The sequence below is a fragment of the Podarcis raffonei genome, chromosome 15 (genome assembly GCF_027172205.1).
Source record: "Podarcis raffonei isolate rPodRaf1 chromosome 15, rPodRaf1.pri, whole genome shotgun sequence".
Classification (NCBI taxonomy): domain Eukaryota; kingdom Metazoa; phylum Chordata; class Lepidosauria; order Squamata; family Lacertidae; genus Podarcis; species Podarcis raffonei.
Window position 1 is genome coordinate 35,024,913 of NC_070616.1, and position 24,498 is coordinate 35,049,410.

General features: G+C 44.9%; 2 protein-coding genes across 4 annotated transcripts in view; both read right to left on the reverse strand.

The window, feature by feature from the left end:
• The window catches only part of NUDCD3 (NudC domain containing 3), a 54,915-nt gene extending 40,328 nt beyond the window's left edge, over positions 1 to 14,587 (reverse strand). The window contains exons 1-2 of the mRNA XM_053367329.1: positions 14,192 to 14,587; positions 9,756 to 10,072 (exon numbers count right to left, since the gene is read on the reverse strand). Coding sequence (XP_053223304.1) covers positions 9,756 to 10,072; positions 14,192 to 14,389 — 515 coding nt within the window. The 5' untranslated portion in view covers positions 14,390 to 14,587. The remainder of the gene's footprint in view (positions 1 to 9,755; positions 10,073 to 14,191) is intronic.
• Positions 14,588 to 17,652: 3,065 nt separating this feature from the next.
• LOC128402889 (melanin-concentrating hormone receptor 1-like) lies at positions 17,653 to 24,295 on the reverse strand. 3 transcript variants are annotated; one of them, XM_053367327.1, is made up of 5 exons: positions 24,198 to 24,295; positions 22,418 to 22,503; positions 21,188 to 21,980; positions 19,700 to 20,242; positions 17,653 to 18,078 (listed from the first exon to the last, which is right to left on the reverse strand). In XM_053367327.1, exons 3-5 carry the CDS (start codon positions 21,646 to 21,648, stop codon positions 17,859 to 17,861), a joined length of 1,224 nt encoding a protein of 407 aa, XP_053223302.1. In that variant the 5' UTR covers positions 21,649 to 21,980; positions 22,418 to 22,503; positions 24,198 to 24,295; the 3' UTR covers positions 17,653 to 17,858. The 3 variants fall into 3 exon arrangements, with proteins under 3 accessions (XP_053223302.1, XP_053223301.1, XP_053223303.1); XM_053367326.1 differs by lacking the exon at positions 24,198 to 24,295 and adding an exon at positions 23,926 to 24,164; XM_053367328.1 differs by lacking the exons at positions 22,418 to 22,503; positions 24,198 to 24,295 and adding an exon at positions 23,926 to 24,164.
• Positions 24,296 to 24,498: the final 203 nt, after the last annotated feature.

The following is a 24,498-nucleotide window of genomic DNA, read 5'->3' on the forward strand; positions in this document are numbered from 1 at the left end:
CTGGATAGCTTGTAAACCAGAAAGTGGTGGTGGTTGGGTGGAATAAAAGGTACCAGGTAACATTTTGGATCTGCGTTACAATCCCTCCTTTGGACTGTCATGCATGCAAATTCAGCATGCCGCCATTCATACAACTCCATCTGGAAGTACCTTTGAAAATTTCAATTTCTAGGTGTGGCAGAAGGTATGGCAAAAGTAAGCCCCATCTACCTTGAACCTAAGAAAATAATCTCTCTTCCTTGGGTTTGATTATCTGTATTTGTGACAACAGTGTCAGGCTGGATCTGTACATCACAGACTGAACCATTTCAGGCTATGGGAGGGGGGGATAACTTTTGACTGCTTCCCCACCTAAAAGATCACTGGCAAGTAGAATACTATCAGGAAGTGTGGATCTAGCCTAGTTCTAATACTATTCTGTGTTCAGAAACAAAACAACAACAATAACAATAACAACAAACAACAACAACAAATACCCTTCCTATCTGACTGGGCTGCCCCAGACACTCTGGGCAGCTTCTAACAGGTTCCACAGGATTGGTGCCACTACCAAAAAGGCCCTCTGTCTGGTTCCCTGTAACTTCACTTCTCACAGTGAGGGAACAACCAGAAGGCCCTTGGAGCTCAGTGTCCAGGCTGAATGAGGGGAGTGGAGACACTCCATCAGATATACAGGGCCGAGGCCATTTAGGGCTTTAAAGGTCAGCACCAACACTTTGAATTGTGCTCAGAAACGTACCGGGAGCCAAAGTAGGTCTTTCAGGACCAGTGTTATATGGTCCCAGCAGCTGCTCCCAGTCACCAGTCTAGTCGCTACATTCTGGGTTAGTTGTAGTTTCCAAGTCACCTTCAAAGGTAGCCCCAACATGGAGCACATTGCAGTAGTCCAAGTGGGAGATAACCAGAGCATGTACCACTCTGGTGATATAGGGCGCAGGTAGGTAGGGTCTCAGCTGGCGTACCAGGAAGTTCACATCAGGCAGCAGTGCTAACCTTTGGGCCTTCAGATATGGTTAGACTACAGTTCCTATCTACCTGACCACTGGTCATGCTGGCTTGAGATGATGGGAACTATGGTCCAACAACTTCTACAGGGTCAAAGGTTAGCTACCCCTGACATAAAAGACTGTTCAGAGTTGTAGTCATCAGCTTACAGTCTGTTAAATTATTCCAGCATTCTACCTCATTACCAGGGAAACAACCACCAGCAGTCATACATCAGGGAAACTGAACATACCTGCAAATATAGGCTTAACGATGCAAATGTGCAAAACATATTGTTTTAAAATAAAGCCCAACCCACTTTAAAATTGACTGCATGCTTCCAAAACTAGCATTTGTGATTCATGCATGGGTTTTCAATGAACTAGAACCCAGAGGCTGTAAAATGCCAAAGAATTAAAGTTTAAATAGCAGGTCCTTTTTGACTTTGTTATCACATGGTGCCACAACACAGACATAACGCTTTGATCAACTTTAAAAAATCTAGGCTTCCAACTGTTTCCAGCTTCAATTTTTAGAAGCCAGCTCCACATCTTGATAGTTTGCCAGCCTACCCAGTCAGCTGAGCGTACATCTCTCACCCTAACTCAACACCACATTAAGAGGTGACAAGACAAGCCCACCAGAGAGCCAAACTCAGCAGACACTATCAGTATTTGCCTAGCAATAGACAGCTTGCTCTACTTACATGTACAAAAAGTAGCAGGGGACTACAGACCCAATACGCCTGGTGCCCTAGGAGGAATGACCAGTAGCACATTGAAAAGAACTTAAGGAAAGTTTCAATGGACAAAATCATCCTTTGATCGATAGATGAATCTTTTTATCCCATGTAATTTTTTTTCCATTCTGACTCACTGCACCTAATCCAGGATTGGGGCATGACTGACTAACACCATCAGAAACGCAAGCTTTTTAAAAGCACAATCTCTTCTGAAATATATAGGTAGGTTAAAAGACAAACCTTGTTTTTTTCTGGTTATTGCAACATACCAGCAGAGGACTGGGGCAACTTTTTCAGCCCTAGAAGTGCATTCCTTTCTGGGGAACCTTCCAAGTACTGCATGTCAGTTGAAAGCAGAGCTCCTCCTGCTGGGACTTATGGATGGAGATATATATATATATACCATGGAACACTATCCCAATACATGGTCACAGCAGTGAAACTTTTATATGTACAAAGATGGAAAGATTGATCATTACCTACCATGGAGGGATGGTTGTCAAAATTACTGGACTTAGCTGAGATAACAAAGCATATACCTGGTGCCTTAACAAGAAAAAAGCAACAACTAGCTGCCACATGGGTTGGATCCATAGTTTACTGGGATCTACCCTGATATGCACCCAAATAGATATATGCCATTAGGTAGACACTTGAAAATACCCTGGTATGAACCTCCACTATAAACTTACGATAGAGAGGTAGAGGGAGTCCTTCTGAAGCAGAAGTATCTCTCACTGCAAAGCCCAACAATGACAAACTTAATCTATTTGCTTTGTTCTTCATATCAATGGCCTGCAATGTCATAAATTCCTTCCAGTAGCACCTTAGAGACGAACTGCTACTGGAAGGAATTTTTTTATTTTGTTTCGACTACGGCAGACCAACACGGCTACCTACCTGTAACTACTGCAATGTCATGTCGCTGAACTACGCATTCCAGCAATAATGCCTAGCGCCTTTACCAAACCTGTGGTATACTGAAATAGGCATGTGTGCTAGAAGTTGGTGCCTTTTAAAGATATCCTGCCCATCTTACTTTTACGTTTCTAAGTTTACAGCTCCAATTCTGGGTCACAGAAAGCTTCCAGGCATGCAACACTTTTGAAAGGGAACAAACAGATCTCACAAGTGTGTTGATTCTGCCGTTCCAGCGTAACCCAGTTTTGCTTAATATAGCAGCTCCTACTATTTTCTCCTACCATGGAGAGGACAGCCAGTTCAGCTCTCCTTGCAAGCAATCCCTTGTGGTTCAACTTACAAAGGCCACCATCACTCCTGGTTCTACTTCAGAAACCTCAACCGCTTATGCTGCGCCACACTTCTCCGAAAAGAGCTTATACTTGCTTCTCATCCCTCATTTCCAATAACTTCACGAGACGCAACTCTTCCAATACCAGGCCTATGTCCAAGCAGGTCTTTATGAAGGAAACTGGCTGGTTTTTTAAAAAGCTGGAGAACTTGAACAAACAAGTGTGATCATTTCCAAATTTTCTCTTCCTCTTGTTAGCTACTCATCAGCTGGCGAGTTTGTGCACTAAATTTCTGGTGGAGAATCTCATCTCTTTCAGGGATTGAGGTGTGGATTCATATGTCATGTAAACAAACAAAGGTATATAGTAGCAGAAAGAAAGAAAGGAAGGAAGGAAGGAAGGAAGGAAGGAAGGAAGGAAGGAAGGTAGTCTGTCTTCTGTTTGGGGGAGATTAGTGTTCTCCTTTGTTGGGTCAGTCTGTCAATTTTCCCTCGGCCTAAACTCCCCCAGCCTAGCCAATGATAAAAGCATTTTCCAATCCTGTGGAAGGCTAAATTAAGAGAGAAGCAGATGCTCCCAGCCTGGTGCCCACCACATCTTATGACCACTTCTCTAATCATACCTGACCATTGTCCATGCTAGGGCTGATGGGAACTGTAATCCAACAACATCTGGGAAGCACCAGGTTAGAGAAGGCTGGCCTGGAGGCAGTCAAGGTGTAGGGACATTCCAACATGAACCAACTTCCTGGTCTTAAGAGAGATGTAACTTAGACCCCAGTTCCATAACTGGGGTGAAGAAAAGACTAATTTCTGCAGCTAAATACACTGTGGATCCTCTTGCTCAGACAATTATCAGCCAGAAGTTTGTATTGTTGTGCTTTTGATTTTTATTAAACTTCTTTTTTCTTTTAATGCCATGGAAGTGCCAATTTCACTTTAAGCGCCTTCCACTCAGGCCACTCCACACCAAGTCAAATTAGTAAGAAAGCTGTCTGACTTCCAAAGCATCCGCTGTGCCAACAGAAAAATAAGGCAACCGAGAGAGTTCAGCCTTCTACATAAAAACAAAGGCGCAAATGAGAATCGGGAGTCAAACAATGTAAACAGAACTCAGGAGGCTGACTGATCTGTGGCACATGTGACACTATTTTAAATACTGTGAGGCAAATGTATGCAGAGTAAAATCTAAAAGAGGGCCAAGTGAGAAGGCAGCACTCAAAATAAAAAAGGAGCTGAGCTCAGACATCGAGAACGATGGAGAGAGCTGCTTGTCAAAGCAGATGGAAATGTCTGGGCACAAAGAGTGTTGCAATTCACAGCCTCGCACTACCCAGATGGCAATAAAACAGGCACTCTTTATTCTGATCTTTCTGAAGTTGGAGACATGAGGATCAGATGGCAACATGTCCTACATAGGATCTTTTAGGGATGGAAGCCAAGCCAATATAGGCTTTGGCAAGAGCATCAGAAAAATGATATCCCATCTCCTTCCATTAAGCATTTGTTGCAATACTACTCAAAGTTGTGATGTGCTGCATCTAAATGTAAGACCAGAAGGAAGGAAGGAGGAAAGACTACATTGAATGTGTCTTGTGATAATGAGAGGCCTCTCTATAGCTGCCAGGTTATGATTACTTTGTTGGCATATTGCATGAGAAAAATCTACTTTGAGATTAGATTCATGTTTCATTCTTGCCATCTTCCAGGAGGAAGAACATGGGTGAACACAAAAGGTTTTAAATTTTAGATTCTATCTGTGCCAAGTCTATCTAGATCAGTACTGTCTAGACCATAGGAAGGCAAACTAAGGCCCGGGGGCTGGATCCGGCCCAATCGCCTTCTAAATCCGGCCCACGGACGGTCCAGAAATCAGCATGTTTTTACATGAATAGAATGTGTCCTTTTATTTAAAATGCATCTCTGGGTGATTTGCGGAGCATAGAAATTCATTCATTTCCCCCTAAAAAATATAGTCCGGCCCCCAACAAGGTCTGAGGGACAGTGGACTGGCCCCCTGCTGAAAGAGTTTATTGACCCCTGGTGTAGACTGACTGACAGATTTTCAGCATTTCAGACAGAAGTCTCTTCCATTCCTATCTCGAGATGCCAGGGATCGAACATGGGATCTCTTGCATCCAAAACATGTGCTCTACCAAGTGACCTATGGTTTTCTCCCAGTCAAGTGATATGTCACACACATTTACCACCACTTCTGTGCTTCCAAGTTCTAGAAAAACATACAAACCCACCCTCTTTCGAAAGAGATAAGGACGTTTTGGGAGATAAGAATGACCATCCTGCACAGGGGCTGTGCACATTTGTGTAAGGTGTAACAAAGGTCCAAACGCTTTTAGCCAGCTGCTCTTGTACTCTCCTTGTATATTTGATTTGGCCTGGAAAGACATTCATCACAATTACTGAAAGTGGCAGTAATTAAGGCATTTCAACTAACAAACTAATTCAGTTTTCACTGAATGCATATTTTATCGTGCTAGAACCTGATTTGTACAGAAAGGGCTAGGAAATACATGGGGATTGTTTTGGTTAAATGTTAGAAAAATGAGAGAAATTTGGGCATTCAACCTTCAGCCCAGGAGCTACCACCACTCGTACACATATAAATAGTAGAATCATAGAATTGTAGAGTTCTATACAAGGGTCATCTAGTCCAACTCCCTGCAATGCAGGAATAAATGATGCACCTCCACATATTACTGCTCCCTCAAACACATTACTACTTGTTTTCTTTCTACCATCTAAACATATCCCACATTTAAAGAAAACACCATATTCCTGAAACTACAAGAGCAAACAAAATAAGAAGCAGAGATATAAGCACACCTCATCTACATACCAGATGAAGATTAATAATGCTCAACTTATTCACAGTTTGCAAGATGGTATATTAGAGACATGTTTCAACTTCTGGGTGATGAGACTTGGGAAAATTATGTTGTCTTCGTGTAAAGAGAGTTGGAAATACTATTGCAGAATTTCAATTTCCATCCATTTGTTGCTAGAAATGAACATCATAGCATCTTGCTTAGCCAGGCTCTCAGTAGCGAATTTTGTCTGGAGGAAAACCTCAGAGACCTCAAATACTCTTCAATATGCTTTGGAGTCTATGTTATCCATTTAGTGGATGCCAACACCACCCAGTGGCAAGCTTATACCAACTACAGCAGTTCTGCAAGAAAAGTTGGGTGGAACATCTCTGCACACAATTCTTGAACTTTTCAGCAGCAAACACCTGCATATTAGCTAAACAAGATGAAGACATAATTGACCAAAAGCTGTATGTTTAGGGAATCTTCTGTTATCGGTGTAGTGATTCATTAATATAACCCTACTGAATACTAGGCCTGGTCGATGTATCAATACCCAGGACCGGTATGAGGGCCAGAGCTTGATGGCTGCTTCACCTGGTGGTATATTGCAGGTGAAACCACCGCTGCTGAATCTCTCTACCATCAGCACCAAGTGTGTGAGGGACAAACAAGCTGCAGCCGGGTGCTGGCAGCAGAGGGACTCAGGAGCAGCGGCAGTTTCACCCACAATATACCGCTGGGTAAAGCAGCCATTAAACTCTAGCCCTCATACCACTGAGGGAGGAACATCAGCCTCAGCCAATGTAGCTTGTTCCTAGCTTGGCTGCCTACACAGTGTAACAGAACTCCCACCTCTCCTCCAGTTTGCATGAGCCAGAGGTGGAGAGGTGGTTCCTTTACACTTCTCTGTTCAGGGGCACACAGCTGCCTGGGAGACATCGCTCAGCTGCAGAATGGGAGCCTTCCCACCCCACAGCTGAGCAGTGCAAACAAGCTGCGTTGTCCCTGCCCCCAAGGCTCTGGGGTGAAAGCGCCTCAGCTCCCGTAGTGAGAGCTGCAGCAGTTTCACCCCACAAATTGCAGGCTGGGATCAATGCAGCTCATTTCAACATTGCAGTGTATCACTAGATCATGATGTTTGGGCTGGCTAAAGGCAGATGAAAGGGACAGCACTGCTACCCAAATGAGCAGCCATGATTCATATAGCACATTTCACACCTTCAAAAAGCCTGCTCCACACATACAGCCTCAGTAAGTCTTACAAAGCCCTATAAGGTAGGTTGATCATATTTCAAACAGAACAGTGGTTTTCCCAAGATGAAACCAATGGCCAAGGCAAGATCTGGAGACCAGCTCTTAGCTCACACTCGTCATCACTATGTTAAACACAGCTTTGCTTCCAGAGTAAAAATGCTCCATCCTCTCATACACTAACACTAGAAAATAGTGCCCAACAGGATCTTTTCCCCATGTAGGATGCTAAACCCATTCCAACACTTCACAGGCAATTGTGAAACCATCTTGTTCAGTGTTTGGGATGCAGAGATTGGTGGTTTCTGGCTTTCCGCAAGCTGCTTTTCCAAACCAACAGGAAGTGCAATGTCCACAATTGATGTCAGGATTCTAAGAGATTCCCATGACAGTAAAGCTTCCCCCATCCTGCAGCCATGCCATCAAACTGATACAGAGCCTCATTTCACCTTGCCTTCCTAAGTGATTAGACTACCAACAAAGGACTTACATGGCAGTACACAAATGCTTTAAAGTTATCCGTACCTTGAGAAATACACTCACCAGCTGTGTCACATTCTGCTGCTAGCACATGCAGCTTGGGATGTCAGTAAAAAAATGCGTTTCAAAAATTACATTTCCAATACAGTGGCACCTCAGGTTAAGTACTTAATTCGTTCCGGAGGTCCGTACTTAACCTGAAACTGTTCTTAACCTGAAGCACCACTTTAGCTAATGGGGCCTCCTGCTGCTGCTGCACCGCCTGAGAACGATTTCTGTTCTCATCCTGAAGCAAAGTTCTTAACCTGAAGCACTATTTCTGGGTTAGCGGATTCTGTAACCTGAAGCGTATGTAACCAGAAGCGTATGTAACCCGAGGTACCACTGTATACTTTTGTCTGTATCACACATACAAAACTCCCTAACACGTCACAAAAAAAATCATCCAAGGCTAATGAGTGTCTACTTGACAAAATTAAACATAATTTCCCTTAGTTCCACTCTGAAGTACTATTTCCAAGGTGATTAGTCTTTAAACATTGAAAGCATCTTCCCAGACCCATCTTTATATTAGCAGAAACTCAGAGAAACATAATGTAAGTGACAGGAACTAGGCATGGGTGTTAAGAGACGAGTGGAGATATTTAAGAATCAGTCAGCAACACAAACTTTAAGTTATCCCTGGAAAAGCTAGAAATTCTATTAACAAACAAAATAAATGTTCAGCTTTTGGGTTTCACCTACAATGAAGAGCAGCAAGAAGAGTAAGAAAATGTACATATCAAGCACATAATAGACAGCAGGTTCCCCAATACTTGCAAATTAGGCAAGGTTTCTCCCTAAAGCCACCACAGGCCAGTATACTACTTGTGGTGATATAACTAGTTTGGCAAGTGTACATCAAATAAATCCCATACAGTATTCTCACCAAGATTTACATACTGTGTGGCAGCCTCTCGTTTAAGCCTAGTCTACACATACAAGAGAACAGCCACACCACTTTAAACTCCCCGTGAAAAATCTTTTAGATGTTTACTCATACAGAAAAAAACCTGCCTTGATAAAAGAAATCTAATACATCAAGGAGGGAGATTCCAGTACGGCCCTTTGTCAGCTCTGCTGGTTTTCTACCTATACAGTAGTGAGTTTGTTGTGGGAGAGCATTCAAAAGCACGACTCTTGCACCTACATTCAGAAGTGAGAAAGGGCCATAGGTCAAAAGTAGAGAACATGCTTTCCTTGCAGATGGTCTCAAGAGCAGTCTTTGCTTCTCCATTTTTTTAAAAGTACCAGGTGATGGGAAAGAACTCCACCTGAGGCACTGAAGAACTTCTGTAACTCAGGAGTGGAGCAATGCCATCTATTCCACCACCTCTGCCATTTACCATTGCATTCTGTTGCATAGACAATGTTCCTGTTTCTTCCAAGCAAGAGGCTGCCAGGCCCATGGCTGATGCCACCATGGGAGAAACAGCCACATGAAAGCTTAACTGTTAGCACATTTCTGTATATATCCAAAAGGCTGCTGCATAGATTCATCCATCAAAATAGCACAGAGGCCCCTTGCTCACAGATAAACATGTTCCCCTAGTGGCCCTCTTGAGAAAACTGAACCTGTTCCAAGCCTACAGGCTAAGCCATATTATACCATATTTTTCGCTCTATAAGACGCACTTTTTCCCTCCTAAAAAGTAAGGGGAAATGTGTGTGCGTCTTATGGAGTGAATGCAGGCTGCGCGGCTAAGCCATGCAAAGCCTCCTCAGGGCAGCGCTCCCTCTTGCTGTTCTAGCTTCTGGGATAGCCCCTCAGTCCCTCCCCCCACTTCCCGGAAAAGCCCCCAAGAGCCGCACTCCCTTTAAAGAGCCGCACAGAGCGTGTGTGCGGCTCTTGGGGGCTTTTCCCCGAGGAAGGAGAAGGGCAGCCCGTCACTGCCGGGATGCCGTTCTCCCTCCTCAGGGAAAACCCTGCAAGTGCCACACACACGCTCCGTGCGGCTCGTGAAAGGGAGCACTGAGCAGAGCCTGGGATGCATACAGGCTCTGCTCAGCGCTCCCTTTAAAGAATATTTTTTTCCTTGCATTCCCCCTCTAAAAACTAGGTGCATCTTATGGTCAGTTGCGTCTTATGGAGCAAAAAATTCGGTAGATACATTGTCAGTTCATTTCTCTTCAGCAAAATGTTCGACGAGGTCAAAGCACCATAGCGGTCACTCACCTGGGTAGCTCTGCTGGCTGACTTTCTAAAGGGGCAGCAACAGCCTCTGGTGGCTCCACGGCTGCATTGGCGGCTTGTGCATCTACTTTCTCCTCCACTGCCACAGGCTCCTGTGACTCTGTAGCCTTTCCACCCTCCGATACAGAGTCATCACCTACTGCTGCACTGATCTCAACCTCCTCAGCTACAGCTGGCACCACCTTCGCTCTCTCTCCTGCAGCTGCTATGTCCTCCTCTCTTTTCTTCACTTTCTCCTGAAGTTCTTGCTGTCTTCTGTCATCATCTTGGCGGGCCAGGTGTTCAAAGTTTTTGAAAGCCTGAAAGCGATACAGCAAACAAAGCAACAACCCAACCATTAACCTATAGATAACAATAAGAGAACGGATGGAAAGGGTGGTTTTTGTTTTTTTCAGAGGAGTGACAGAACTGCTCCTTGAAACAGACTGCTTTGTGAATGCCCTACAGAAACAAAGCCATTTATATTTCTAACAAAACAAGTACTGAAGCTTTGGAAGGACAACCAGCCCACGGTATTATCATTGAAGAATGGGAAATTATGCAGAAAGAAGAACTATACTAAACATAAACTTCTAGTGAGATGCTGTAGGGCAGTGGTGGGGGACTGGACACAGTCAGCAGGCCAGATCATCATCATCATCATCATCATCATCAATTTTTATGTATACCCCGCCCTCTCTGCCCAGGGCCGGGATCAGGGCGGCTAACACCAAATATGAATTACAATAAAACGTAATAGAAAAAGAAAAAAGCCTCACCTTTCATTGGCACTCACCTGGCAACACAGTGATGGCAGGTGACCTTTCTTTGAGCCCACACTTTTCTTTGGAATACCCAACAACCTTGTCAAGCACTCTGTAAGGGACCTGAAAGCCTTGCTGAGGGCCTTGCAAAGCACTATATTGTGAAAAGCCTTAAAATATTGACCAACCAGCTATTTGTCAGGTCTTCTGAAGCCCCTTGCAAAGCTCTCCACAAGACCCAACAGATGATACTTGGGTCTTGCAGAACCCTTTGCAGGTTTATCAACAGTGCTTGAAAAGCCCCTTTCTGCTTGCTACCTACCCCACACATTACCTCAGGCATAGGGGAGGTGGGCATAGCTTGGCCAAAATGGCCTTGCAGACCAAATAAGAAGGCCTGGTGGGGACCAATTAGGCCCGTGGACTAAAGGGTTTCCACCCCTGCTGTAGGGTTTCCACAAAAACTCAGGGCCAGAGATAAAAAATACAAGTAGTATCTTTAAAATGCCACAACAGTATTTGTTGTGTGTGTTTGGTGTATGGTGTAACAGACCTGTTTAGCTATCCCTACAAAATTAAAACGTAATGACACGTACCTGCAACATCTTTTCTCATAGCCTTGTACACAACCACCTGCCTGGTCACTATAGACAACAAGGAGTTAACTGAGTCCACTTAAGTGAGCAGGTTACAGGAAAAAGGATATAGCACTCTAGCAGCCCACCTCATTTCTAAGCTGGGCAAAGTCCTTCATAGAGAAGATGAAATGCAGATTTTAAGAGAATAACAAGGGCCATCTAAATTGCCACAGGGATGAGGGTGAGGAAGAATAAATATGCAGCACTCCACTTGTAGCAGGCTCATCTTCCTCTCTAATTGCCATTCGTTAACTCCCACCCCTATCCGAACGAGACACTGAACAAAAACATCTCCACCCGTCTCACAGCCACACGCACACAGGGTCAGTTATTTCACAAACACACTTGGATCTAAGTGTTTAATCTATTCATGCTTCTGATGCCCAGTTTTTATAAAGCAGCTGACAAAAATAATTCAATAGCCATTCTAGAACAGTCAACTGTTCCAAGAATAGACTGGAGAGGTCAGGCTGAAGTGGATATCAATCTGAAGGCCAGACTTCTGTCTGAGACAGCATTAACAAATGCGTGTAAAAAAGATACATGGGTAAGATGTGGGCAAAACCATAGTCCAGTATCAAATTGCAACCTGTAGTGTGCAGTAAAAAAGCCAAAGCCTGCTGCATTTTCACCAGATTTGTTACAAGAAAACCTGGGAATCTAGGAAGAAGAACAAGCCTGGAAAACAGCTAGATGACAGCAGTAATGAGATCTAAGGAAGGGTCAATGCAGGAAAAACAGCTAATTAATGCTAGACTTCTGTCCCACTATTTGCCACTGGGATCTTTCCCTCTCTTTTAAAAGTAAAGGGGTGGGTGGGTGTGACAAGAGTGAGAGAGACATGAAATTAAGAAAGCACCATTTCAATTTAGGATTAGGTACAAAAGAAAACTTTATTTAATCATACTCCTACAAGGAAGTAAAAGAAGCCCTAACACAGCTTTTATTTCTAGTTATCAAAAATAAAGCTCTTCTGGTGAGAAATTTAAAAAACTTCAGAACGAACTTTTCTCTAGTTTACAGAACTCTCTGGAGGTCTAATGCTAAGAAGATAAGCATTTCTAGAAATCAAAGGTAATTTTCAATGTTAGTCATACCTGGAAACAGACCCAATGAAGTCAATGGGCTTAAGGAATTTATTGGTACTGTACATTAACTTTAAATAATAATAATTCGCTCAAATGCATTGTTATTACCTTAACTAAGATATATTCAACTTTAATAATGGATCCTTTATTTAAAACGGTCTCTTATTTCACAGGAAAAAGGTTGGACTTTTGCCACAGACGCTTCTTAATTCAAGTCATGTATACAAAGCCATTGTATATCCACCATCCAATAAATCACAAAGGAGAGGGATTCTTAATTATATTTTGGAATCACTAAGATCTTGCAAGAGAATGTTGGATCTCATTGTTTCACTGATTTAGCCCCTTAAGAATGTGGGATATCCTATATTTAAACCAATATACACTGTGAGAAGGGAGAAGAGCACCCATACTCCTCAAAAAAAAAGTACAGTTGGTGCAATTTACAATTATTTTTAGTCTTATTTATGTTTATGGAGATGACAGAGAAAGTCACTTTACATTTCTGGCACATTATAAATTTAATTAATTAAGGCTGCAACCTTATACCCACTTATATGGGAGTAGGCATGTAAAAGGTTGCACTTAACTCTACACTTAGGCCAGTGGATAAAGTGCAAGAATTTCGCATCCAGGGAACCAAGCACCCAATTGCCAAAGGTGGGTGAGTTAAAAGAGGATTAAAAAAACCACAATCTAATTCTTATCAATCTAATAAAGATTGGGATTGGAATGTGAATGGACTGGAGTGACAATGCCATCATAGGGCAATGTGTCAGAAAGGAAATTAATTCTGTTTTGTTTTATGTAAGCCATCATGGGAATTGTACCAGGTGAAGAAGGAAAATAGAACTGAAACATATCTGCCACCTAAGGATCATACTTTATGCATCAAAGTGGGCTCTAGCCCAAAAAACATAGCAGTGTAATTCTGAGTTTTGTCTGTGGCACCTTAGAGACTGTTTGTTGAGTTTGCTGTGACAAACTGACGCAGCTACTCCTGCGGAATGCAATGTAGTTGTTAATGTTGGGCTAGGACTGGGAAGGCTCCAGGTTCGAAACCCAACTCAGGCATGAAGCTCACTTTGAGCTAGTCTCTCTGTGTCCCTTCTCTCTCTCTCTCTCTCTCTCTCTCTCACACACACACACACACACACACACACACACTTACTCTGTGCCTAATGTACCCCCACTGGGATGCTGCGATTATTAAAACGAAGGTGGAAAAAGATAACCCTAAATTCATTGAAGCCAGGGGGGAAAACATCTCACAGTGCAACAAATATCTGTATAACAACAGATCAACTACTGCAGCACTTTAAAAATGGTCTGATTTGTTATTCTTTATTAGGCCTCATACTCACTTGTCTCCAAGCGACTTTGGACGCATTTTGTTGTTGTTTTGAAAGGCAAACCTACCTTGTAACTGTTCAAGAAACACCCTATAATTCCTTAACCATATACAGACAGAAAACAATCCGCTCCCATAGAACCCACCACAAGAAACTCCATAGCATAAGGCTTTGTGGACTAAAGCTTCCCTTCCACCTACAAAAGCCACGGAAATAAGTCAGAGAAATAAACAACTACCTGACTTTTAGAAGACATCTGAAGGCAGCCCTGTTTAGGTAAGTTTTTAATGTTTGGTGTTTTATCGTGTTTTTAATATTCTGTTGGGAGCTGCCCAGAGTGGCTGGGAAAACCCAGCCAGATGGGCGGGGTATAAATATATTATTATTATTATTCCAGAATAAATCTTTATGGAGTCTTCAGAGATGCCCCGCAGCGACTGTGCTGCTTTTTTTTGTTTTGTTTTGCTGACAGAGAGAGTTAAACCTCCCGGAAATGGATACCTAAATAAGGATTCGTATGAAACAAAAACAAATAAATCTTCATTTTGAGCGAGGGGCAAGGGAGCTGGGCGAGGAGCCCCAGCCTCTCGGACTCACCCGAAGCGCCATGCACTTGGCCACCCCCGGAGGGAAGCCGAGCCGGTCGGCCGGCTGCACCAGGAGCCGGTAGAAGTCGGTCTTTCGGTACAAGAAGCCGAAGAGGATGTTCAGGAACTCCTGGACGTTCCCCACATGCTGCAAGATGCCCAGCAGCGCCTGGTCGTACATGTCCGTCATAGCGGCCGCCCGCTCCATGGAAGACACCCGAGGCCGGAGGAGAGGCCTGGTCGAAAGACGCCGGGGGACACGGCGAGGCCGAGCGAGCGGGCGAGCGACCAGCCTCCCGCTCCAAGCAACGAGCGCCTGGGAACTCCGACTGGAGAGTCCGCCGCTGTCACGGCAACCCTCACTCGGTGGGGCAACCCGGTGACGTGATGGGAACGGGCACTTCCGGTCCGGCGCGGAAGTGGTTCCCCCCAAACAGCTTCCCGGCGCGGCGGAGGCGGAAGGTTCCGCTTCGGCATTTAAAACGGGCGAGCGTCTTCGACGGCTTTGGGGAGGAATTTGCTACATCCCTCCGCGTAGTGGAAGCAACTTTATTGGGCTCTGCCCATTTACCTGGGAGTAAGCCCCGCTGGGTGGCTTGCTTCTGAGCAGACGTGTGAGGTTGAATTATTGTTGTTTCTTTTTTAAAAATAAATATTTTTTTATTATTGTTTTGACAAAGTAGTAATCATAAATAAGAATAAAAACGTGCACCCCACCCCCGAGACTATTGCATTGTAACTATCCCGCCTCCCAAAATTTCAACGCTTCTTGCTATGGTTTGACCCCCTTTCAACAGTAGAAATTATGCAAACACGTTCCAGATCTCAAAATAATTTCTCCTGCATATTCCCCATTTGCCTGGGAGTAAGCCCCGCTGGATCGCTTGCTTCTACGCAGACATGTCAGGTTGCTTTACTGTATTGTTGTTTCTTTTTTTAAAAAAAGTTTATTTTTATTTTGACAAAGTAATAATAAATAAATAAATAAATTAAATAAGAATACAAACGTGCACCCCACCCCCGAGACCATTCCATTGTAACTATCCAACCTCCAAAAATTTCAACACCTCTTGCGATGGTTTGACCCCTTTCCATTTTATAGTACAAATTCTAAAAACACCTTCCGTATCGCCTCAAAATCATTTCTCCTGCATATTCCCCATCTTACCTTAATAGCACATTAATTTATCATTAAAAGCTATATCCCACACCTCTTTATACCATTCTTCCATTTTATATTCACCTTGCCCCTTCCACTTGCTAGCTATAATAGCTGGTGCAGCTGTCAATAAATTTGTGAGCCATTCCTTCCTAGACTGTTTATCTTCCACCCCATCATAAATTGGTATAATGCTACCTCTAGACTTTCAATCAGCTTTAATTCAGTGATTTCTGTTATCTCCTTAAACACCGTTTTCCAAAAAAATTATACATATTTACACCCCCACCACATGTGAACATAAGTCCCAGTTTCCTGTTTCTAACGTTATTATCATCATCATTATCATTGATGGCTTGCATTCAAACCATTTCCAGCACCGTTTGGAATACATGACTGTTCTTTCCCCCTGAGGTGGTATAATAAACCTGCAACAGTTTTTTTTAATACCCCCACACTTTTTTAAAATCACCTGCAAATAGAAAACTTGCATATTCTAACTGCCTTCTAGCAGACATTTACCTGTTGTGCTAATTTCCTCTTTGCAAGGAGTGGGTCCCCCCCCCCTTTTATAGGAGCATTAAAAAACGACATCATCCACCTGTAGGCTGAAGTGTTAGAGCCCATACTACCTTCTTAGCATTATGTTATCATCAAAATTATCACATTAACCCTACTGTGTGGAAATCCATCCCTTGCAGACAACTGCAGTGCCTGGAGACAAAGATGCCTTTCCCAACACAAAAGCAGGACCAGCACTCTTCCTGCATACTGCCTCTGACAGGGAAGGTACAACATTGCCATTGGAGCTAGTACCCTTATCGTACATGAAGTTCTCTAATCCTCGTTTGAAGTCATCCAAGTTGGTGGACATTACTACTTCTTCTGAGACTGAAATCCACAGTGTGATTATGTGCTATGTAAGGAATTACTTTCTTTCCTCTGTCCTGTATCTTCAGAGTGGATATGTATACAATTACAGTCATACCTCGGGTTAGATGTGCTTCAGGTTGAGCGTTTTCAAGTTACGCTCTGCGGCGACCCTGAAGTAATGGAGTGTGTTACTTCCAGGTTTCGCCGCTCACACATGCGCAGACGCTCAAAATGATGTCATGCGCATGCGCGGAAGCGGCAAAACGCGACCCGTGCATGCGCAGACACGCTGTCACTTCTTATGTTTTACTCAGGATGCGAACGAGGCTCCGGAACGGATCCTGTTCGCATGAGGTACCACTATACTGTCTAAAGCAGCCACAAGCTGCAGCTCTGATTTTAATGATTTTGTTCATTAAACATCAGACCTAGGGGAAGATTTTTATCTCTTTGTCCCTGGATTACTTTTTCAATCTAGCCCTCCAACACCTCCCCGCAAGCTGCTATTAACCCTGTAGCGGGAAAGATACAGTTGTGTGTATTCCTTACCAAAGGAGACTGAGGCTTGATCTACACTGATCTGGAAAACGCTGTTAAAAAACAACCCAACACTTTAAGAAAAATATTCCTCCCAATGCAATTTCCCATCCGCGACAGATCACTGCTCTACAGTGTCCCCTGGTGTCACATTTTTATAATGTATTCTTAACGTTATAAGTCACCAGTGTAGATTAGTCCTAGCAGAAGCTAAGGGGAGGGATTTAGATGGAGAAAAGATTAGGACACCTCTGCAGGCTTACAGTTTAGAAGACATGACACACAAGGGAAAAGGAATGCGGAGAATGGGGAGAAAGGAGGGGAAAAGCACCCCCAGGCACTAGTTGTTAATGTGCCGCTGGAATGTAAGATGCAGGGTATCTTGGGGTTGTATCCAACTGAGTTTGACTCAGAGTAGAGCCATTGCAATTAATCAGCCTAAATTAGCAATGGCCATTAATTGCAAAAGGTCTGCTCTTCGTATGGATTGAATAAAGCCCCTTATCTGTTTACAAATTGCGAGCCTTTTTGCAAACCTAGCACCAGTGAATGAGAAAGCAGTTCAGATAGCACATCCTCATTTCAAACTCTGACCACATGAGAACTACTAAGGTAACAGAAGGAAATGTGATAGGATAAACTTGATTTTAGCATCAGGTTGGTTGAACATAGCCAACCAACAGGTAAGATTGATAAATCAGCACTTTTAAGTGCTCTGGTCTAATGTGTCCATCGTATAGAAGTTCCATCAACTTGATAGATTTCTCTTTTGTTCAAGGGAACACCCTGGCAAGATCAGTCAATAGATTAGAGGACGGATATTACGACAAATGATATTTACAGGACGATTAATTTGCTCTTGTAGACTGAAACGGAACAGGCGCATTGACTTCCAGACAAAGTGAATTATTGTTTCATTTAATTCATTCAATGTCTCTTGTCTTATTAGTCGTCACTAACAGTTTTCCCACTTGCTGCCATGCTCTTACAACAGCCTTCCAGAATCAGGAGTCTTCCCGTCTGTATCTCTCCCTCATCACCACTCTTCCAGAACTTCAGGGTGTGCCAATGTTTCAAGCTGAGATCTAAACCAAATCAAAGCGGGTCCTCAAAACCCACTAGGTTCCTCATGTCCATTGACAACTACACTGAATCTGGTGGTCTCAGTTACAGAGCACAAAGGCATCTCTATTGCAAATGGAGGGTAGGCGATGCATGGAGACGCAGCATGGCTTGCTTCTGGACTGTACATCGTAGCTGTCATTTCTGGTATAGATAAGGAATGGCTTTCTCGTATTGCCCTCCACTTGGTAAAGAATCTGCAATACCTGTAAAGAAAAAGAGATAATCTCTCAAGCATTATCTATTTAATAAGTGATATGCATAAAGCAATCCTGTGTGTTTTGACTCAGGAGAACATTCTGCTGTGTTCAAGGGACCTTCTGCCCAGGTCACTCTCCACAGCAGGAGTGTGGAACATTTTCCAACCTGAGGGCCACATTCTCTGCTGGGCAATTTTCCAAGGGCCACAGGCAGAGGCAAGAATGGGCAGAGCAACAAAATGGCTGCAATGCCTCAAGGAGTGTCCCTTTCCATATGAACATACCTGGACACTGAGATCATCCTCTGAGGCTCGTCTTTGTGTGCCTCCTCTCCACAAGCGGTCCAGAGGGTGGCAACACAAGAACGGGCCTTTTCTGCAGTGGCCCATTTGTGGAATGCTCTCCTCAGGGAGGTTTGGCTGGCGTCTTCATTATACACCTTCAGGCGCCAGGCAAAAACGTTCCTCTTCAGGCAGGCCTTTAGCTGACTGACATCTGATGAGCTTTGAAATGTGGTGTGGTAGGGGGAATTATTGGTTTGTTTTGTTCTTATTTTTATGATGTGTTTTGGGGTTTTTTAATTATAATTTTATGCCGTGAACTACCTTGAGATCTACAGGTATAGGGCGATATACAAATTATTATTACTATGACGATGGTGATGATGGTGATGATATCTTACCTTGGGCTCGTTTCCATTCATACACCCCCCTCTTTATCCTTCTTCCCCACAAGCCAAGAAGCAGTGTCAGAGTTCAAGGATATATTCTAGTCCAGGCAAAAGCACTCCAGGGGAGAGCGAAGCAGGACTGGTGAGGGATATGCCAAGTGGAGAGGGGGCGTGGCCGGTAGAGAGTCCTGAGGGCTGCACTGAGATTCCCCCTCCCTGTTTCACCCTTAAAATAAAGCTTGCAGCATCCTTCTGTTAGAAGAATTTTAAGGTCTCAAATATATATTCATTAATGCACACATCTCTAAATATATAAACCATGTGTCTGAAATAGTACAGGAGTGCAATCCTGAAGCCATTTTGACTCTCCCGGTGACCTCAAATACTCCCTGCTGGAAGGGAGGCAAATGGGGAAAGCCTCCACATTACCTTTTCTCTTACAAATCCTGTCTTAAAGGTGTATTTGTGTATGCATAGGGTGAGCCTGAGACCCGGATTCAGGAACTAAAGTATTACGATCATGAAAGAATTGCCAGGCTGCCCAGGTAATGCAATCAGCGACCCTTATCAGGTATCCTGGCATGATTTCTGCTGTAGACCACCTCCTATGATGTATGTATGACGATTTTGGGGTGGTCTTTGGCTAAAGGGGTTGGGCAATGTCAAAAGTCTTTAAAGGTTCCTGCACACTTCTGTTCAGAGTCTCTCTCTCCTTGGACGGAGGGAAGGAAACTCTTTTGCAACAAAAAAATAAATATCTGCCTTGCTTTCTACTGGATCCTGCCTCCATCCATTCTTCTCTGACCGATCATGGAGTTAGGGTACTCGGAGACCCATGGGGAGTTGGACAGCAAAAGCTAAACCCCTATATTTACATCACTTCTCACAACAGGAAGTCCCCCTCTACTGAATTAGCCCTTTCCCTCCACCACATCCCCTCCTGTTCCTCGTCCCCACCTGGACTGGGCCATCCTCTCGCGGAAGAACTCGGTGCAGAAAATGACAAGGATGGGGCTAACACAGCTGTGGGCGTAGCTGAGGCAAATAGTAGCCTGGTACAGATAGAAAAAGGTGGCAGAGGGTGTGGCATTGAGGTTGACCAACTGCAGCACGTGGTACGGAGTCCAGCAGACAAAAAAGGCAGCCATGATTGTGAGGGCCATGCGGGTCACCTTCTGGCTGCGGGCGGATGGCTTCCGACGCACCCGGCGCATGGCACGGAAGAGGTGCTGCAGAGTCAATGAATACAGTACAGTGATCACCAGCAAGGGGAGCAGGAAAGCCAGCAATGACTGGTACAGGGTATACCAGTATACACTGTGGGGACCTGGTAAGTCAAGGAGGCAGATCTCCGTCTTGTTGTCCCAGTGCACCCGGGCATAGAGCATTGCAGGCGTGGCCAGAATCAAGCTCCCAGCCCACACACCAGCGTTGATCAGAGTTGTGCACCGCAGGGTCCGTTTCTGGCCGATGGTGGACGAGTACACAACTGCCACGTACCTGGAAAGAGAAATGACCTGGCGTCAGGGATACAGGAGACGCAGGGCAGCACATTCCACAAAGGAGACGAGGCGTGTGTCCAAATATCCACAATAAACGTGCACAGTGACCATGGTAACTCATTGTTGGTGATTATTGCAGGAGGGATACGCTGTGTAAAATGGTTGCTGGGACTGCCATTTACAACGGAAGAATCGGATGGGAAATAGAGCAGCTGTCCTTTTTTCTGCAAATATAACAGAAGGGAAGACAAACCTTCCCCGCTGACATTAAGACTATCCCATCGATGCTAACTTAAACCTATAGCTTAATGTGCACAAATATATGAGATTGACAGTAATAAGCCATGTGTTCAAATGCAGAAAGGGCAGCGAGGACTTCACACTACTGGGTAGTGGGTGGTAAGTGTTTTGTCCCTGCAGGATCCATCTGTTAGCCTCTACACCACAGGGATATAATTTAAGAGGGCAAGAACGTCCGCAAATATCAAGGATTTCTCCAAATGACAGTTAATACGAGCAATAATTTATTCCGCTTTACTGCCTGTGCCACAACTTTCCCATAAATCAGGCCTAAACAGCTGGTTACTTCCAGATCAAGCATGGCACTCCAGCTGCAAAGGGGCCAAGTGTCACTGAACAACTTTCCAGGATTTCAGGCAAACATATTTACCATCTCCTACTGCAGTCTTTGCCAACCTGGTGCTTTCCAGATGTTTTGGACCACAACTCCCATCAGCCCCAGCCAACAACTATGCTGGCTGGGGTTGATGGGAGCTGTAGTCCAAAATATCGGGAAAGCACCATATTGTTGAAGTTCAGTCCTTCTCACTGGAAATGCCAGGACCTGAACCTGGGACTTTCAGCTTCCAAAGCAAGCGGTCCTTCTGAGTCGCTTCTGAATTAGCATACCATGTTCATCCCGCTCTTCTACCTTGGCTCCTACCTGTCTACACACAGCAGAGTGACAATGCCCACGCTACTGAACTGGTTGTTGAGGTCGATGGTGGTCGCAGCCCAACACAGAAAGTCTCCAAAAACCCAGCCTTGCTCCTGCAGAAGTTGGTGGATGACAAACGGCATACCAAGCAAGAAGAGTAAGTCAGCTACTGCCAGGTTCAAAATGTAGATGTCGGACACTACCTTCTGCTTGCAGCCCAGAATGACCGAAATCACCATCCCATTGGCCAGAACACCAGAAGCACAGATAAGGGCATAAATGATGGGCAGCACAAAGCGGACAGCTGGCCCCAGGAAGCTGCTGCCAGCAGCCAGCGTGTGATCACCACAGCCTGGTTCTAGCTCACAATCCCTTTGAGAGTGGTTTAGTATCCATGGATTAAGAAGGCCAGGAGATATGTTGAGGCCAGGAGAGAAGTCGCGGACTCTGTCCAGCAAAAGTGCCATGATGGGCCCTGGGCAAGGGATGGAGCTGTCCTGGTGAGCCAAGGAAAATCCAACATGGCCATTCAAAGGAGCAGAAGGCCTCTGTGCCGGAGATGAACGCCAACTCTATGTCTCAAAGCCCAAACTGAAACAATGCCAATTGCCTCCTTCCTCAGTAGAAGCTCTATGGTTTGATACTGGTGTGTACAGGGATAAACCTTGAAAGACTGTTGTTCATCTTTTGGCAGGAGACTCAGCAACTCGGCTCCATTGTACATGGTTCTTCTTGTCTTGTCTCGGGTGCCATCTAGAGCACTCTAAAGAGGGAATGTTCCAGTTGCTTCTTGGACATCCTGGAACACAAATCAAGGACTTAGGAACATAGGAAGTTGCCTTATACCAAGCCAGACCAATGATTCATTTACACTGATGGGCAGCAGCTCTCCAGAGTTTCAGCTGGAATATTCCCATCCCTTCCTGGAGAAGTCAGGGACTGAACAGGGCTGATGCTCTACCAGCAAGCTATGTGTGTCCTTCCCACTTACATTAAAAGAACAGCCAGCTACCAAAGTCAACAGCCATAAACTGTCCATTCATTAGAGGTAATGAAAAGCACGTAGCATGGGGAAATCCAGCCATACGGGCATGGTATAAATAATAAATTGTTGGTTGTTTTGGTGGTGCTGGTGATGGTAGTGGTGGTAGGATATATTACCACATGATTCCACAGATTCAGCTAACAAAATTTTATGGTTCCTTAGTGCAATCAAGAATGGAAAATCTGTGTTACCCTCCAGATGTCAGTGAATCACAGGTCCCATAATCCATGAACATGTTCCATTTTGGCTGGGGCTGATGGGAGCTGGACTTCAACATCTGGAACATAAGAAGAACCCTGTTGTATCAGGCTAAAGGCCCATTTAGTCCAGCATCCTGTCCTCCCAGTGGCCAACCAGTTGCCAATCGGAAGCTCAGAAGCAGGACCTGAGCATAACAGTATTCTCCCCGCTTGCAAATCTCAGTAACCAGCATTCAGAGGTATACTGACTTCAACAGTGGAGTTAAGGCATAAACATAATAGCCAGTAGCCACTGCTGGCTTTTGTCACCAGACTCGGCTCTAGATAAAGGAGTGTTCCATGCACCCCAATATCCGAACAGTGAGAGACTTCAAGGGTGCCAGCAATTATCTTGTGTTAAGTTTCCCTTGGAATGAAAGTCACAGGAGACTGTGGTGTCTTTTTGATATATGGTTTTATTTACACACACACAATGTGAGCATAAGATGGAAGGGCTCAGAGCATCAGCTCTCGCTGCCCCACTAGGTTTTCAGGAATCCGCCACCAAAAACCATAGCTTTGGTTTCAGCACAGAGTGCAAGGCCACTCTCTGTGTCTTTCCCGCTCTAGGTGAGATTACACCACACAGGCCCCTGGTCTATTGATCGCCAACCCCTAGGATGACCTGGTATCCAACCACATAGGTGGGGAAGGCTAATCCCCTCCTTCTAAAAAAGCATCACTCACTAGTTAAGTATTTCTATGACAACACATCTATTCTTGACCAACTATTTAGACATGTAAATAGGATGCTTAAGAGGCTGCTGGCGAGAACCATTAGCTTAATAAACAGACTGGTTTGTCCACTCAATAGTTGCTTCTACTGCAGGCTCCTGTCTTACAGGTATAACCACAGGTTTGGCGACCCAAAGACATCATACACACACACACACACACACGGAGATTTCCTGCCTGATTTTGTGCCCGGGGCTCAGTGGGCAGCAGAGAGTCCCCCCTTGGTTAGGGTTACAACTAAAACAGTGTTAGGGGGCCCTCCTTCAACCTCAAATCCACATTATCCCATCCCCAAAAAGTCTTGACAGTGGGATGACTGACCCTGACTCCACCGCTGCTCCCACTTCAGCTGCTGGTCCTGTGGTTAAAAGCCCACTCCTTCCATGTCCCCCACTTGGTGGGTTTGGATACATCACACAAACCCCGGGGAGTCTCTCTCATACACCTCAAAAGATGCTACCTCAGTTTCCAGCAGGAGTGCCAACTTGAATAAAATATTTGGGAGGGGAGCAGGTAAGCATCACCCACCCATAATCGATCACATGACATGGTGCATGCACATCATTTGAATGGCAATGCCCATCAACTTTGGGGTGGGGGGCTGGACCCCTCAAATATTTTATGGGGGGGTCCAAGACCCCCTCGGCCCCAGCCGTTGGCTCCTACGGTCCCCAGTAGCACAAAAGACAATTGGAATGAATTATTCGTGTTATTGAAGCACTCACACGTTCATCTTCATGGGATGTAGGAGGGGAGAGGCAGAAACGCTCACACCCCACTAAAGAAAAAACCGAGGCGCAGGTGTCCCGATGCGGGGAGGAGGCGCGGCGGCCGGCTGCTCGTTTACAGCTCTACCTCCCTCCCCTCTCGAATCTTGCCTAACCGGTGTCACTCCGCTTTCCTTTCGAGCGAGATGGTTCCAGTCCAGATTGTCCCGGGAGCAGATGAAGAAACCCCACACGCCTCCGCTCCTCTCCCTTGTGCCTCGTGCGTGTACCCTTCCGCCAAGATCTCCGCGTGTACCTCCTCCTGCTGCTGCTGCTGCAGACGCGTGTTCGTGTGGATGCGCGCGGCGCGCCTCTCTCCGAAGCCGGCGCGCAGTCGCCGCCCATCAGTGGAGCCTCTCGCTCGCGCCTTTCTCTGCGTTCTGCAACAGTTTGCAGGAGAAGATACGAGCGGAGGAAGGACCGTGTGGGTTTCTGTTTCACCCAGCGCCAGAGACGCCTTCACCGCCTCGTCCTGCATTTCTACCCGCCCCTCGCTCTCCAATGCCTATTCCCCTCCCTTTAAAAAAAAAA

Coding starts and splice junctions, on each gene's coding strand:
- LOC128402889 (XM_053367327.1), bottom strand. CDS start 21,648: ATGGCACTTTTGCTGGACAGAGTCCGCGACTTCTCTCCTGGCCTCAAC. Junction 20,243..21,187: donor ACTCTGCTGTGTGTAGACAG/GTAGGAGCCAAG, acceptor TTCTCTTTCCAG/GTACGTGGCAGTTGTGTACT. Junction 18,079..19,699: donor GAGAGGATGGCCCAGTCCAG/GTGGGGACGAGG, acceptor TTTTCTTTACAG/GTATTGCAGATTCTTTACCA.